Source organism: Colossoma macropomum, unplaced genomic scaffold (assembly GCF_904425465.1).
Source record: "Colossoma macropomum unplaced genomic scaffold, Colossoma_macropomum, whole genome shotgun sequence".
Taxonomy (NCBI): Eukaryota; Metazoa; Chordata; class Actinopteri; order Characiformes; family Serrasalmidae; genus Colossoma; species Colossoma macropomum.
In genome coordinates this window covers 7,599,105-7,615,842 of record NW_023494797.1, presented here as the reverse complement: position 1 = coordinate 7,615,842, position 16,738 = coordinate 7,599,105, and the positions used below count along the sequence as shown (strand labels likewise).

Genomic DNA, 16,738 nt, shown 5'->3' with positions numbered 1-16,738 from the left:
AAAAAAAAACCATTTTTTCAGAGTTGGCTTCGTTAGCTTTGCAGCGGAGCTTCAAGGCTAGTGTAGGTAAACATAATGGAAGTCTGTGTCACCCAAAGTCTTTGCACCAATGCAAATCTTTTTAGGTGGCCTAGACTATCCTCACGGCTTTGGTGCAGAATTAAAGACGCAGACTTCAGACTCCAAACATGTCTTGATTGATCGACTCTGTTTAGGGAGAACTGTGTCAATTTAATTTTTCCGTGAACTATCCCTTTTAATATTAGCATCTCAGCTAATAGAAGCTGATGTGGTCAGTGTAAAGCAGTAACACTGTCTGGGCAATACTCTCTGAAACAGAGGTCAGCTGTATCATCCTCACACACAAGGAGATCTTGATTAGAGGGGATGTAAACTAGGTCACGTTCATTTGTGGTGTTCTGTTTTTTTTGGGTTTTTTTTTCGCTTTTATTATTTATCTCAACACACAGGTTTGTGGATGCTACAGCATTGATTGGGTTGGGTCGCAGGCTCATGTTTGGGCTTTGATAGTTATATTGCGCACATGAATGGAGCCACTATTGAACCAAAACAGGTCGAATCCAGTGGTTACTTTGACTTATTTAACAGGTTTTGCTTTGTTTTTCTTTTCTCTCTGAAGAACCACTGTGATTTTTCTTACAACTGTTCAGTTCACTAGTTAACTTTAGCACTATAAAATACACATCATATTGGAAATTCTTACAATTAGAGTATTTTTTGAAGGATTTTATGGCTACTGCATGTTTTGCACATAAAGCTGTAGCCTGTAGGGGTTATTTAGCTGGCTGCACTCCCACTCACTCTTTTAGTATTCTTTGTGTGGTATTGTTTTGTGCTCCTAAACCCTGCAACGCATAGCGCATGTGTTTTCATCCTGAATGTATCACTAAAGGTGTGCTCCACTGTTAAGAGATTTCTGCTCTTACCATTGTTGGCACATATACAATACGTTTTAATGCAAACAACAGACAGTATGCAAAGTATTTTTATCCCGACGTGTTTGTATGTATGACCTTCAGAAAGGTTTCTGGAGTTCTTTTTCTTTGAAGTAAAGTATTTTAACAAAGTTTTTGGTGTTTGGCTGCATTATTCCTCGGTATGTCAGGTGAAATGTTTGTGAATTCTCATTTTGTCCTGCAGAGGGTGCTGTTTCATTGCACCCACAGCACAGACTCCTGTAGTCATTTCACCTGCACAAAAGCTACTCGGAGGCTCTTAAACACTATTTACAGAATCATTTTTTCCTCCTTTCATACTTAGAATAGGCGGATTGTGTAGACTGTGGGGAGAAGTATAGTCGAGGTGTAATTTTGCTTTAAATGAAGGCAGCTATAAGTAACGAATTACATTTACTCTCGTTGTTGTAATTGAGTACAGTTTGCCCTGTAACGGTACTTTTTGGAGTAGAATTAAATCATAGTACTTTTACTTGAGTTAATTTTTAATGAAATACTTTTACTTTACGCTACTTTCATTTTCAGTCACGTTACAGAGTAAAAATAAATTATGACCTTATCAGCTCAGCAACCAGTAAGAACGAAGCATGGTTAAATTTAAAAGATTCACCAATCAAAAAACATGTTGCTGCTGGTTTTACTGGTAGAAATGTTCTGAAAAGATATCAGTGAAAATAAACAGTTTGAAGGCTGTGAATATGTTTGCTGTCTGTAGGTTCACACCTATTAACGTAAGCTAGAATCCAGGGAGGACTCTCACTAAAATTACGTTATTAATTAAGTAATCTACTCATAGTTTCGACTCAAACATCCTCTGCACAGTCTGTCAGGGATTCTAAAATACTTTATTGAAAACAGATAAACTAGGTCTTATATTATCATCTAACTATGAAACACATGCAGTTTACTGTAAACCTTGTTCCTTACGCAGCTCACAGAAAGGTGTGTAGATGTGCTCTAGCAGAGCAGACTGTGGTCAGTCTCAGCTCTCAGAACTTTAGCTTTAGTGTTTTTCTGTACAGATTATTTCCAGTGATGTAGCCGAGTCAGCTCAGAAATATGTTCTGGTTGTGACAGCGGAAATACAAAAAAGTAACTAAGTAACTCGGTACTTAAGTAGGTTTTTCAACAAACTACTTATTTACTCATACTTGAGTTATTTTATTTACTAATACTTTTACTTGTACTTGAGTAAATTATCACTATAGTGACTACTTGTACTTAAGTAGGGATTTTCAGTACTCTTTACAGCCCTGAATGCAGACCTTTTTCTAACTCCTCCCTCAGGAATTGTTAGTAAAGTTAGTAATAATTACCTGCTGTGTAAACGTAGCCTTAGACTCCTCTTAAAACTGACCTTTTCTCCCAGAAATGAGGACACTATATTTAAATAAATAGGCTAAAATTAAAAAATCTAAAAATGATCACAGCATGGGTCAAATCCATCATCTCAGTTGTTCATTGAACTTTTCATATTTGTTTATTTATTTATTCAATTATTTATTTATTGGCATGTGCACTTAAATGATAATTCAATTATGGTTCTTCAGGGTTCTTTAGTAAAGGCGATGGTTCTACTTAGAACCATTTCATGCTTAAATAGTTCTGTGCATGGTGAAATGGTTCTTCGGACTGATTTCGAATGCGTTATATATGGTTCTATATAGCACCAAAAAGGGTTCTGCTATTGTGACAATGTCAAGCTTGTAAAAATAGACCACCCTATATACCCTTTTGGTGGTATATAGAACAATTTTCAAAAAGGTGCTATATAGAACCATATACAACACATGGGACCTTTTTGAAAATAGTTCTATATAGAACAAAAAACCGTTCTTCTGTTTGTACAAGCTTGACATTGTCACAACAGCAGAACCCTTTTTTGGTGATATATAGAACCATTTTTTTAAAAAGGTTTTATATAGAACCATATACAACACATCCATCAATCTGAAGAACATGAAATCGTTCTATATAGAACTCATGGTTCTAAATAGAACTATTGCCTTTACTAAGGAACCCTTGAAGAAGTTTCTTTTTTAAGTTTGTACACTTCCAGTGATTCAGATTTAACACCATGTGTGTACAGTGTTGTGCTCCATCAGCTTCCTCGACCAGTTTAAATGTAATATTTTCCCGCTAAACTTTGCTGTCAGCTCCTCCAGTCTCCTTCTCCTTCTCCACCTCGTCGCGTGTGTGTGTGTGTGCGTGCGTGCGTGTGCGCGCGCGTGTGTACCGGCTCTTTAACGGACGCTCCGTCACGTGCTCGCGCTGCTCCCGCCCCGCCGTAGCGCCTGAGCGGCGGCGGAGGTGTCGGTGCTGTGGCTCCGGAGCGGGGCGTCCCACCGCGGGCTCCATAAAAGGCGCATGGAGACGGCGGGGCGGCCGTAGGGGGGGGATCATGCTCTGCTTCACCTGGCTGCTGCTGCCGCTGCTGCTGCTGAGCGCCGCGCGCCAGGCGCCCGCTGACCTTTCCGCCACCGGTCAGCCCGGGCACGCGCTGGCCAGATCCGCCGAGGAGCACGAGGACGGCGGAGCGAGTCACCACGGAGGGGGATATAAGATCGTGCAGTGGGAATGGAGCTACGTCCAGACCCCCTACATCATCGCCATCTGGCTCCTGGTGGCCAGCGTGGCCAAAATCTGTGAGTAACAGCACCGCGGCGAGTGGCGCAGTCTGAGCGTCTCGGAGGGAAAGTTACCGGAACAGTGTCCGTTATCGGCCGTTAGCGCTGAGGCTCCGTATGTCAAATAGTGCTCCACCAATAGAAGTCCATTCATTAGAGTAGTGTGTAGTATGGTAGTGTGTGGATTTGGACGCGGCTCTAGATCGGTCGGTGCTGAGACTGAGGGCTGAAGGTGAAGAAGTGGCTGAAGTAAAGATCCCACAGAGAGCTGAGAGGACCGTTAGGAAGTGCCGTCTCAACGGTCCTCTGTGCTCTCTGATCTCTGTACTCGCGTGTTTTGGCAAAAACGCTGCAAAGCGGACCGTTCGCGGCGCGTGCGGCTCTCCGCGTTCCCTTTCCAGTCTCTGGTTGGTCAGCGCTGCTGACCGTTACTATAGCAGCACATAACCGTTGTTTCATTAACTACGAGTGATACAGTGATTTAAAAACAGAGCATATAATCACTTATTATATTTTTGTTATTTGTTATTAACAATAACATTATTTTTTTATTTTATTTATAATTTGAAGTGGTGAGTTGTTTTGTAGGAAGTTAACACATGACAGGTCTAACCAATATTGTGTCCATTTGCGTTCAAAAGTTTGGAATCACTAGCTATTTTTACATTTTTTCTTATTTTATACACAATAATTAGCTCTACAGGTCTGATTTAACTATTCCACTCAATTCGCACGATGTATTAAATGTTTTATTCAGTATTTTAATAGATATGTGGACAGATATTGATTTGAAAAAACACTTAAATGATATACTTACATCAATTTTTTGTCACATTATCTCCATGAAATTTTTGTTCATCACTCTGGACAAATTCATCATTCTCCTATTTATTTATTTTTTTTTAAAGCTGTGAAGTCACACAGTGCTAGTGTGTTAGAATAATTAAGTACACTTATCTTAGTAGAGGACAGTATGACCAAACATTTATATTGTGTTATAATTACATTTTCTGACAGTTTTGGTTTATATCATGAAATGCAGTAAAACTTCAGATGCGTAAGCAAAGCTATTTTTGTTCATTATTCTGGGATGTCCTTTTACTTTTTAATGAGAATCATTTTAACAACCTGTGTATTTCTGAAATACTTTTATCGTGAAAAATAGTAAAAGCAAGCCTGAACAGGAAAAACCTGTTAATATTGCTTTGTAACATTAGCACAGGCCCAGCAAAACAGTGCTGAATGTTGATTCATGTCTGAATTTCTACAAAACTGAAGTTGGTTTCTTAATTGGCAGATTTTTTAAACACAGGCACTTGAATATAATTGCTGCACCATTTAAGGTGGAACGGCAGATTCAAATAAGAGGCTAATTTTTGCTCCGTCAAGTTCCTCAAGTCATTTATCTTATATGTGATTTTCATATATTCGCACCTTTGACCGTCAGACACTAGTGGAATTTGGAAAAATATTATAGCCATTCACCTCTCAGTACCAGCTGGTCCACAGCTTGTTGCACAGACAAGGCTAGCATATTAGGCTAAGGCTAATCTCAAAAGGCCGGACATTTCTTCACATCTGCTGTCTCAAAAACAATGTTGGCTACTTCACATGCAATGGACTAGACAGCGAGAGGTGATTGAGGGTCTGCTTCATTTGAAGTGTGACTGAAATTGTGACCGACTTAGCCATTCAGCTAAATGGGCTAACGCTAACGTGGTTTGCATTGTTTAAAAGTTGTGTTGTCTGTGCTTGTTTGTGGCATAATGGTGGTATAACGGTTATGAGAAAATTTGTGGTTCTTCACATGTTCTTTAGTAAAAGCAGCGGTTCTATGTAGTACCAAAAAGGGTTCTATTGTTACGATGTCAAGCTTGTATCTCAAATTGAAGAACACTGATGCTGTATAGAACAATTTTCAAAAAGGTTAGATATAGAACCATATACAATATATTCTCCATCAATCTGAAGAACCATTTCACCATGCAAAGAACCATTTAACGTGCAAATAGAGCCGTTAGCATGCAACCAGAACCATTGCATTTACTAAAGATCCCTTAAAGAACCATCTGTTTTAAGGGTGGGCTCAATGAGCTGGTATACCACCAACTACTACTGTAACCTCAACAAAATTGCTTTTCTGAAATTGAAGACATTGATTTGGAAGTTTTGAACATTGATTTAGAACTTTTGAATGTATATAGAACACTGTATGTAGACAAAATATATGCCAAGCATTGGTGTGAGGGCTGTGAAGCCCTGGAGCATTGAGCTGTGGAGCAGTAGAGAAGATCTCTGGAGTGATATAATCCAATACCTTTGGGATGAGCTGGAGTGGCGTTCGTAATCCAGAACTAATCATCCAACATCAGTACCTGACCTTTCTAATGCTCCTGTGTCTGAATGCAATCATATCCTCACAACTATGTTCCAACATCCAGTAATACATATGAGTAACTGTAGTGTTTAACCCTTTGGTCTTTTCTGTCCAGCTTTAAGCAGTCCTAGGTTGAGCCATCATGAGGCAGGCCTCGTTCTCTCTCTCTCACTTTAACAGTGAGATCACTGTGTTCCTGCCACTGTGGCATCTCTCCAAATGTTCTGGTCTGTTTTTTTAAACACGCCGCTGTACAGGAAGGGCTGTATCCTCTGATGACTGAGTATGACTCATCTCCAGCCGGCAGAGGCGCTGTGTTTGGCTTTGGTCCTGTCCATGAGGTGAGAGATGACCCCTGCTACAAATACCCAAGCAAACAGTTACTCAATGGCAGATTGGCCATGACTGACTCCAGCTTTGCTGTCGTGATAGAGAAACAGAAGAACATTGGCAGTGGAAAGAACCACGTTGGTGGATTACTGTAGATGCCACTGCTGATGGATGCCTTCTGTCTCCTGCCTGCTTCTGATCATGTGCTTGTGTGAAATGAGTACAAAAACACTGCTGTTCCATCCGTCTCATCCTCCATTCACCCATCTCCTGCCTGATAGCGTTTAGCCTCTTGCTTTACCTGAACCCCATTCCTGTTTTGCTATCCTGCTTACTGGTGGGTTGCTTTGCTCGTGTGGGCGTCCGTTAGGCGATTGGCCCACTCTGTTTTTCATAAGCCAGGCAGAGACGTGTTCTATTTCAGACAGTTTTACTGTCTCTATTCCCCTCAGGCAACACCATCCAAATTCACTGTGAATATTTGCCTTGCATTTTGTACTGGGGGAAGGAGCCCACAGAAACGTATTACCCAAAGCACCTGCAAAGGTCTCACCTGAATTTCAATGCAGAATGCATCGAACACGCGTCTACCGTTCAATACTGAGAACGAGGTAATGCACAGAATCTCTATCAGAAGCCAGTTCTCCATGTATTGTTCCTTTACAGCAGGGGGTCAAACGCGGCCACTAAAAGGGCCATATTAACCCCTTAACAGGCCACAGGCCTACCAGCAGGCTCAAACTTTAATTACACATTTCTATAACCTAAGAATAACTCAACCTGTTTACACTGAAGTCCCTGTAGTTACTGAATAATAAGCCTTAGTCTGTAATAAGCCTCGGATTTTGAGGGGTTATAAAATCCCAACAAATCCGTGGACCAAAGAACGATTATGTTTTTTATTATATTTTTAAAATAACATTTATTTATAATACATAAACAACATTTATATTTATTTTAGATAACATTATAACCTAAACTGGCCATTGTTTACTCAAAATATGGCAAAAGTTCAACAGCAAAATATAGGCATTTAAAGTGGACTTGAAATATATTTAAAAAAATGGTCTTTAAAACATACCTGTTTGCTTGAACTGGACACTTGGCCTCTTTTCTTTGCTGCAATTTCATTCATTCTTAAGTGTCTGAGCTGCAGAGCTAAGTGGTAATACTGGTTGAACTGCAGCTGAAGTGTAGCTGGTGTGTTTGGTGATATGACTGGTGTGGTAGAATTGAGGTGTCAGCGTTGTCCCTTAGATTGTTGTTGAGGAAGGGGTTGGGAGCATACATTATGATGCAGTGCATGCTGGGGATTGTAGGGCTGCATATTGTGAAACGGGCTGTTATTTAAAAACTTTCAGTAATATAATAGGTCAGATATAGATATATAGTATAGTATACTATAACTATAGTATAGTTAGAACAATTCTTTGGACTAGGTGATGGACCAGGTCATCCCTTGCGAAAAAGAAGCATACTCAAGTGCATCAATAGTATGCTTAAGTATATATTGTACAGTACTTTAGTATGTAGTACACTAAAACAAAAGTATATTTAATTGTCGTTAAGTATATTACTTAAAAACATATTTTAAAAAGAAGGATTTGTAAAGTGTGCTTTAGACATTTCGTTGCAATATAATTCAAACTAGCACCCAATAGTACACATTTAACATACACATTTAATTTTTAATTAACTTCATTGCAACACAAGTTGTTCCAATTTAGAACAGAAAAGCACTTGTAAGCCCAGATGTCAAGAATTCTTTCAGCCTTATTTAAACAAAATGTCAACATTACTTAAATATAATTTGTCTACATAAGTTGTGTGTAGTTATTCCTAATACCATATTTAAGAGCATACCCATTTTGATAAAGTTAATTGATGTTTTTGTTTTGAATGTATTTAAATGTGTTTAGTGATGTAGAACTATAATTTAAAATGCATGTAGGTGCATTTTAGTTGCAGTATAACAGCTATGTCCACAAATTACATACAAAAAAATCTACTTAAGTGCAACTTAAGTTGTTTGAAAATAAGCATTTTAAAGCACCACTAAGCACAGTTAATATAAAATTAATCATAGCTGAATTACAGTGTAAATACACATTTAGTATGCATTAAAGTGTGTTTAAAATGTAGACATTAGAAGTATGTACTTTTCATTCAAAATACTTTTGAAAAGTACACTTAAATACATTTTTTCACACGGGATGACATGGTCTAATTCTTGTTAATGTTATTAAAGCAGTATTATTAGAGATAGTGAGATCTGGCATCAAGCGTGTTAATAGGGAGTTTGTTCCTCCTTTGCTGCAGTAACTGACTCTACTCTTCTGGGAAGGCTTTATTCTAGATGGTGGAACATTGCTGTGAGGATTTGATTGCATTCAGCCACAAGAGCATTAGTGAGGTCAGGTACTGCTGTTGGATGGTCAGTTGTCTGTCTGTCTATCTATCTATCTATCTATCTATCTATCTATCTATCTATCTATCTATCTGTGTCTGTGTCTTATCTGTCTGTCTGTCTGTTTACCTGTCTGTCTGTCTATCTGTCTCTTTCGCTGTCTTTCTTCTTCTCTCCCGTCTGTCTGTCTGTCTATCTATCTGTCTGTCTGTCTGTATGTATATATGTCTGTCTATCCATCTATCTATCTATCTATCTATCTATCTATCTATCTATCTATCTATCTCTATTTATATATCTCAGTCTGTCTGTGTCTGTCTGTCTCTTTTGCTATCTTTCTCCTTCTATCCGCTGTCTGTCTGTCTGTATGTATATATGTCTGTCTGTCTATCTGTCAGTCTGTCTGTCTGTATGTATATATGTATGTATGTGTGTTTGTCTGTCTGTATGTATGTCTTTCTATGTGTCTGTCTGTCTGTTTGTGTCTGTCTGTCTGTCTGTCTATCTATCTATCTACCTACATTTTTACATGGAACGTTGATAATGGTAAACTAAATATGTTCTCTTTCTTCTCTGTCATAATTGGGTTAAAAAATGATTTTGGGCCAGAACCTTATCTCAAAACTAAGGCAATGTCTCGGACATAAGACACTGTATTTGCAACCATTTAGTACAATAGCTTTCTGTAAGGTAGCTTTAGAGGCAATAAACATTTCAGATATATGGTTTCTATCACCACCATGCAGTACAGACAGACAGACAGACAGACAGACAGATAGATAGATAGATAGATAGATAGATAGATAGATAGATAGATAGATAGATAGATAGATAGATTCACAGATGCATTCTTGCAAGAATTGGAAAATATAGGCTAAAAAAGTTTAATAACCATAGCGATATTCAATGTCATAGTTTATCACACTGTTAGAATAGAATAGAGTAGAATAGAACAGAATAGAATTATTTCCTTAAACGTTTTGTGACATCCTGCAATCTCAGTATACGGACAATCTATGCATCAAAAAAAGCACCACTAAGCATGTTGCAGTTTAACATACATGGATCTACAAATGTGCAATATACAAATAAAGTCATAAATTATCCACTGACCTTGTAATTAGACCTGACTGGAACACCTAAAGATTCTCAGCTCATTATATGAATTATTATAAAACAAAATCAAGGTCAATATTTACTGTCCCTGCCCTCTTGTGGCACTGACGAGGCGCTTGTGCCGAGCAACGGCTGCTCCGAAGGGAATCCGAGCAGCTATAAGGTGTTCTCAGCTAATTTAGGAGCAGGAGCCTTGTTGTGGAAATGGAAAAAATGACTTGTTCAAGTGCATTTCCTTGTGCTTGGCTGTGTTGATATGACCCTTTAAGGTTTACAGTGTGTGATGTGAGTGTTTCACATCCCATAATTCTTCAGTGAGAGGGTCAGGTGAACCATTGCCATGGTGAGAGGGCAGGGCTGTGGCTTAGCTGAAGCTTGAGCAGGTGTGTAAGAGATGTCTGCTGGACCGGCCATCCGGCCCGTGCTTCTGGAGGGATGATATAATGATATCTGTCTTTCATGCTCATCCTTTCATCTTTTTATCATTCTCTAGAGCTTCCTGTTCAGGGCACATGGACTTCAAAAGCACAACCAATCAAGCAAAACCTGCACTGTGATATCTATTGACTTGTTTACCTGTATGGAAAACAGCCTATACATGTACTTATTTATCGTCGCTGTCGGAACAAAATCTTTTATCTCTGTTTTTGATGTTTTTAGAAAAAAAAAAACAAAAACAAAAAAAAACAGTAATTGTGCAGAAGTGTGTTCCCTGTAGAGCACATTAAGATTATGAGAAAACAAGAATTTTGTTTATGTATATGTACACAGGACCACCACAGAGCAGGTATTATTTGGATGGTGGATCATTCTCACCACTACACTAATGTGACACTAATGTGGTGGTGGCGTCTTAGTGTGTGTTGTGCTTGTATGAGTGGATCAGACACAGCGGTTTGTTTGTTGATTTGGTTCATTGTTCATTGGTTCCAAAGTTCAGACATCCCCTGACAGCAGATCAGAATGTTATTACTATTTATTACTGTGTTCATTTAATATTAAAAATGGATGTAGTTTATGTTTATGTTTATTTGACTTTAGGTGGTGATTATAAATAAGTTTTAAAGAACAAAGCAACAGAGAACAACCTTACCGTTGCTTCCAGTTACAATGCAAAGTTTGACTAATTGAATGTATAAGGCTATATAATCAAGCAACAGAACACAAAAGGGAGTGTGTTATCGCGAAATAACATCCCGGCTGTGATTTGGTCGCAGGCACGAGCCGAAAGCGATATGTTATTTTGCGATAACACACTCCCTCTCGTGTTCTATTGCTTTTATACAGCAGTTAAATAAGTAAAGTAAGAAATTAATAAATTGGGCCGTGAACGTGGCATTTAATATGTTTTAATGTTAGCAATTCCTTCCGCCTAATTCTAGTTAATTAACAAGCAGCTTGTTGCTACGTCAGAGTAACGAACTCCGCTCACTCGCTGCACAGTCTGCTGTAAGCCTCGTCTTTCAAAGTACTGACTGAGCCATTAAAACTGCAGCAATATCAATTTTTGCTAGATTAATATTAATGTTGTTTTGTTCCAGCCAGTGCGTAAAGCATCTTACAGCCCATTTTGTTTGGCGAATGGTATTCGGTTCATTTCTGGCTGATTCCTGGTTGTTTAGCTGTTCTTCTGTCACAGCTGCCGACTGAAAAGCTTGCTCAGTGGTGATGACAGTTTCCGTATTTAGTGTAGCCTCATCTTCAGAGTCTGACCAAATCGGCTGTCGGTCAAATGTGATCTTAAAAGTATTCATTTTCTGTTTGTGCGCAAAGTAAGAAGTAAAAACGTTCAAATGGCTTGAACGTCTCCTACAGCTGTCAAAGTCGTTGCTTAGCAACGGCATCTCAGCGGAGTGATACAGTGTTTGTGAAAAAACACTGGTTGGTTGAGAAGCGTTCTAACCGTGCTGTTATTTCACCAAAACAGCACAGTTAGAACGCTTCTCAACCAACCAGCTTGCATGGCCAGAACTAACTGTTGTATATTATTTAATTGTCTATATATATATATATATATATATATATATATATATATATATATATATATATATATATATGTCCCACTGAAAACAAATTTTATCTGGTCTCGGCCTGGTTTTGGTCATCTAGCAAAAACCCTCAGCTAGCTGAGAGACTCTCTCTGATAATGTGTTTCACTTAGAAATACATAATGGTAAATGATATACGTGGTATGGAAAATGCTTTGTGATTTCCAATTCACGTTGACTTCAAGGCTTATTGTTTAGTCACCACTGCTTACTGTTTGGAAGCTTATATGAAACTAGTTACATCATGTTAGTTATGTTGTTATGAGTGGTGATGCACAGATATGGAATTTCTGGGCTGATAGTTATAACTGATAATCAATTTGTGTTGTGCCAGTGCACATACAAATAATAAATAATTATACTGTTAAAATCTTTTATGCAATTTATAGTGCTCCTCTAATGTCTGTGTTTGATTATTGTGGATGTTGTAATAACAGTAGATCCCATTCTGACTGAGTACTGAGTGTTTTAACCGCCACAGTAATGTAAGAACTCATGGAGAGTGTGTACAGAAGAACCATGCATTTGCAATGTGTTGGCAGGTGTTGTCATTTGCATTCATGTACTTGTGTTAAGTATGTTTCTAGCGTTTGTGTTTCGACCTGTATATTGTTTGTTTCCCTCTTTCCAGGTGTTTCTAGTGTTGTATGTTGTATATGTCACTCTCATGTTTCTCGGTCTCTTTGTCGGGTCTTGCGTTGCTGTTTGTTGGATCTCCATTGCTTCCTTATGTTGGATTTTCATTGAACTCAGTCATTTGTTTCATTCAGATAAATCTTACTCACACATACATCCTGCCTCAACACCTTCCATGTGTGACAAATACAGTGTGTCAGTACGAGCGCAGAGTAAAAATAGGGAGATAAATTTTCAGTTTAAAATAAATTTACGATTTGCCAGCAATAATAAATCAACCGCCAACAGAGAGGCTTCACAAATATTTGGACTCTTTACCTGTTGGTAAACTTCTTTTAGGTTGCTTCATAAAATGTTGAACAAAGTGATATTTGTTTCAGAAAACAAGCACTTTTAACACAACATCAAACTGATAGTAGACACTTTGTGTGGAGAAAGCCTGGAGAAGAGCTCTAACCAGACTGCACTTAGAATACTGTAAAGCACAGAGGTGGAAATTCTGGAGCTGTTCTTCTTTAAACCTGAAGAAGTCTGTAAAGAAATTGCTTCAATGATAACCACCTTTTAATAGAATATTTTACCACTTGGTTTGACATTTTATTTCCCAGCAAAATGAGCTTAACATATTTTAAGTGTGGCACAAATATCCACATACATTTTGGGCCCATTGTGTATCGTGCACCCCTGAGGCACTAAAGTGTGGGTCTACATACAAGTCCTTAACATTTACATACATACTTTTATTTAAGTTCTAGAAATACATTCAATCAAGGCAGTAAAGCATTTGCCTTAGCTGTATCTGCTGTGCAGTGGCTCCTGGTTTCATGTGCTCAAACATCTTGGAAGAGAGCGCTGTTTACAGGTCAGTCTCCCCATTTCCACAAATTCATGTCCATTAGAAAATAAAAGACAAACCCTATCACTGGGTGTTCTCTGAAGTTTTATACATATGACCCCTATCTAGTCTAATGCAACAGCTGTTCATAAATTATTGGAAATGCCTGGCGTCCAGCGGACCCGCCAAAAAAGGGCGTCTCCATAAACGCCGATAAAGGCAGAGAGAGTTTACTTAATAGGGTGTTTAATTCTGAGGTGGCTGTTTATTACCACAGCATTGGTCTTATCTGCTGCCTGACTCGAGGAAGCGGGCCTGGCGCTTTAATTGCTCGTTCCAGAGAAATTGCAGTTTGAAAGCCTGTGTGTGTGGTTGGAGCTGGGTGTGATGGATGGAGATTAGATTTCTCTTTCTCTTGCCCTTTTTCTATCTCTATTTTTCTCTCTGTGGGTTGAAAGCAGGCCTAAGAGGGACCAATTACTTTTTAACCAATGCTTTTGAAGGTCTTTTTTATTGCTGGTGAATGAGTGTGCGTAAGTGCTTGGGGATTTAGTGTCCACATACAGTACTGTGCAGAATTCAGAGACCACCCTTTATTTATTTGTTTTCCAGTCAAAAGTAGAAGTTATTCATTTTTTATTTTCTGAGGAGATATAAAATAATTTACTTGCATAAGGAAGGAGGAAGTCAAATGAATATAAGAAGTTTCTAAAACTGGAGTTCCAAAAATGGGACTCCTAACAACTGTACAAGACCAGTTAGACCACCAAAACGGTCACAATCACATGAACAGTACTTAAATCTTTCATCTTTGAGAGGAGAAAATCCAGCTCCACTCTTGCATAAGATCTGAAAAATCCACAGGTGTTTCTGTCCATCCTTCCGCTGTGAGAAGACAACTTCACTGAGTCTGACAATTTCAGTGAGTCTGAAAGGATGCACAGCTGTCAAGAAGCTGTTACTGAGAAAAGGAATTAGACAAAAAAGAACAAAAGTAGAGAAAATAAAAGAAAACTTGCAAAACAAGCAAAGAAGCTGCTGCTGTTCTCAGAACATTGAACTGGCTGCCCCTGAGTCCAGACCTCAACACTATTGAATGTGTTTGGGATACTTGGATTATGAGAAGCAGAAAATGCAACCAACTTCTAAGACTGAACTTTGGAGGTGTGGAAAAATATCCCTGAAACCGAAAGCAATTCTCATGAAAAGAATGGCAAAGAGTGCACACTAAATACTGAGATTCATATTTATATATACTGGTATTATATTTATGTTACTGATATTATAATGAAAAATTAATAACTTGTTTTAGTTAAATAAATGAAGGTGGTCTCTGACTGTTGCACAGTACTGTATTAAAAGGGAATGGAAGTAGTAGATGGGTATTATGTTCAGTAAGATGTGTATGTATGTATTTGTATATGTACAATATGTTGTGTGTGAGCAAGAGAGAGAGAGGGAGGAGTGTTTTTGTGTGCTCTCATGAATGACTCACAGAGGATGATTGATGTGTCCCTGGTAGAGGCGTGTGTTTGTGTGTATGTGTGTGTATGTGTGTGTGTGTGTGTGTGTGTGTGTGTGTGTGTGTGTGTGTGTTTGTCGTGCTCTAATCACTCTGTCCATGAAAAACATGAATAATTACTGCCATTAGATTCTCTCATTACCCTCCTGTTTGCTTCTTTCTCTCTCTCTCTTCTCTTTCTCCCTCTCTCCCTTTCTCTTCCTCTCTCATCTCTCTCCCTCTCTCTATCTCTCTCTCTCTCTCTGACCCTCTCTTCTTTCTTCTTCTCCCTCTGCCTATCGCAGCTTCCTCACTGGGTTAGAATGTTAATAATCTTTAATGTAAGGAGGAAAGCGTGACATTCCCTCTGATTGTGCTGACTCATCACGCTGCGCTGCTTTGGCTGTAAATTAGTTTAATCTACAGTGTTGACTGTGGATTTGAGACGCTCATTCACTCACTGATACTTCTACTGCTATGGAACATGTCAAATTATAGGCACTTGACTTTGTTTCTTGTCACTTGGACTTGCCCAAGCATTACTGTAATTGGGTGGGCTCCATGCTGCTATGCATATGTACACATACATCTGGCATCTGAGAAAATTATATATGAATTAAAATATATATATGATTAATTAATCCTTCATTAAATTAAATCAAGTGTGCTGCTTATGGAATTTAGGAAATCCAAAGAATGACTAGAATGCACAGAAGAGTCAGGAGCCAAGATGTGTTGTTACTATGTTCTTCCAACCAAGATATCAATGACTTAACTGAAAACAAGGAATTCGTTTTACTGTATTCATGCTTATTACATACTAAAGCTTATTACTCAGTAACTACAGGGACCTCATTGCAAACTGTTTGATCTATTCTTAGGTTATAGAAGAGTGTAATAAAACTTTGGGCCTGCCTGCTTTTAAGGGGTTAATTGTGTTCAGTGTTTTTGCAGGCAAAACATTCTTCTTGCCAAGATCAATATTTTTTTGAGTGCCTAAGACATGCAGTTTTATGGAAAAAGTTTGGGCGCCTCTGATCAAATGACCAGACATGTTTTGTTGATTTTAAGTGATAATGAGCACAGATACTCCACAGAAAACACACATTTTAATGCACAGTTACTGTTTATTTGCTGAATTTAATATATTGTGAAAAAATTCAAACAGAAAACATGTTTATATAATGCTTTATTTTTTCTAATGTGTTAAAGAAATTGTGCACTAAATGGAGAAAAATGCATTGTTTGTGTTCTTTGTAGAGGGTGTGTTAACTTATTTTCACTTCAAACATCAACAAAACATGAACATGAAATTTGACCTTTTTTGCATACAACTTTATGTACACATATGACTTTTTTTGATCATTATTGAATTATTATGAAGTTTCCAGCACAATTTGTTCTTACCCAATGACAAAAAAATGTTGCGTACAGTAAAATTCCATATGCTGCTGATTTTTAGGTGAGAATCTGCAGAAAACTAACATTAGTAATAACAGAACATGGACATGGACCACAGCTCAGTGCAGGAGGTCTTTAAACCCCTCTAGCCGGGCATGGTGTCCGTAGACATGCACGCAGAGGTGCACAACTCCAATCCTTTTGTGATTTACCTGCTCAAACACACCTGATTACAATCATCTGTGAATTGCCAGGTTTAGTGGGTGTGTTTTGAGTAGGAGAACTATCAAACTCTGCTGGACGCCAGCCCTCCAGGAGCATAGTGCTGCTTCCTGCCTCATGTGCAGCTGCTCCACTGTGTCCCTTTCTATCAATCAGTGCTTTTTCGTATGGAGATTAAACAAGCTGTGTGTGGGCAACTGAACACCTGTGACAGCAATGAGTGCACTTTAAAATAGCTGGATTCACTAATTAGAATTCACT

At 38.5% G+C, this 16,738-nt stretch overlaps 1 protein-coding gene across 1 annotated transcript in view; it reads left to right on the top strand.

Annotated features, from left to right (window-relative positions):
• The first annotated feature begins 3,378 nt into the window (after positions 1-3,378).
• The window catches only part of slc9a5 (solute carrier family 9 member A5), a 55,664-nt gene continuing 42,304 nt past the window's right edge, over positions 3,379-16,738 (top strand). Inside the window, exon 1 of the mRNA XM_036583879.1 lies at positions 3,379-3,622. Within this exon, the coding sequence (XP_036439772.1) occupies positions 3,379-3,622 (244 nt within the window). The remainder of the gene's footprint in view (positions 3,623-16,738) is intronic.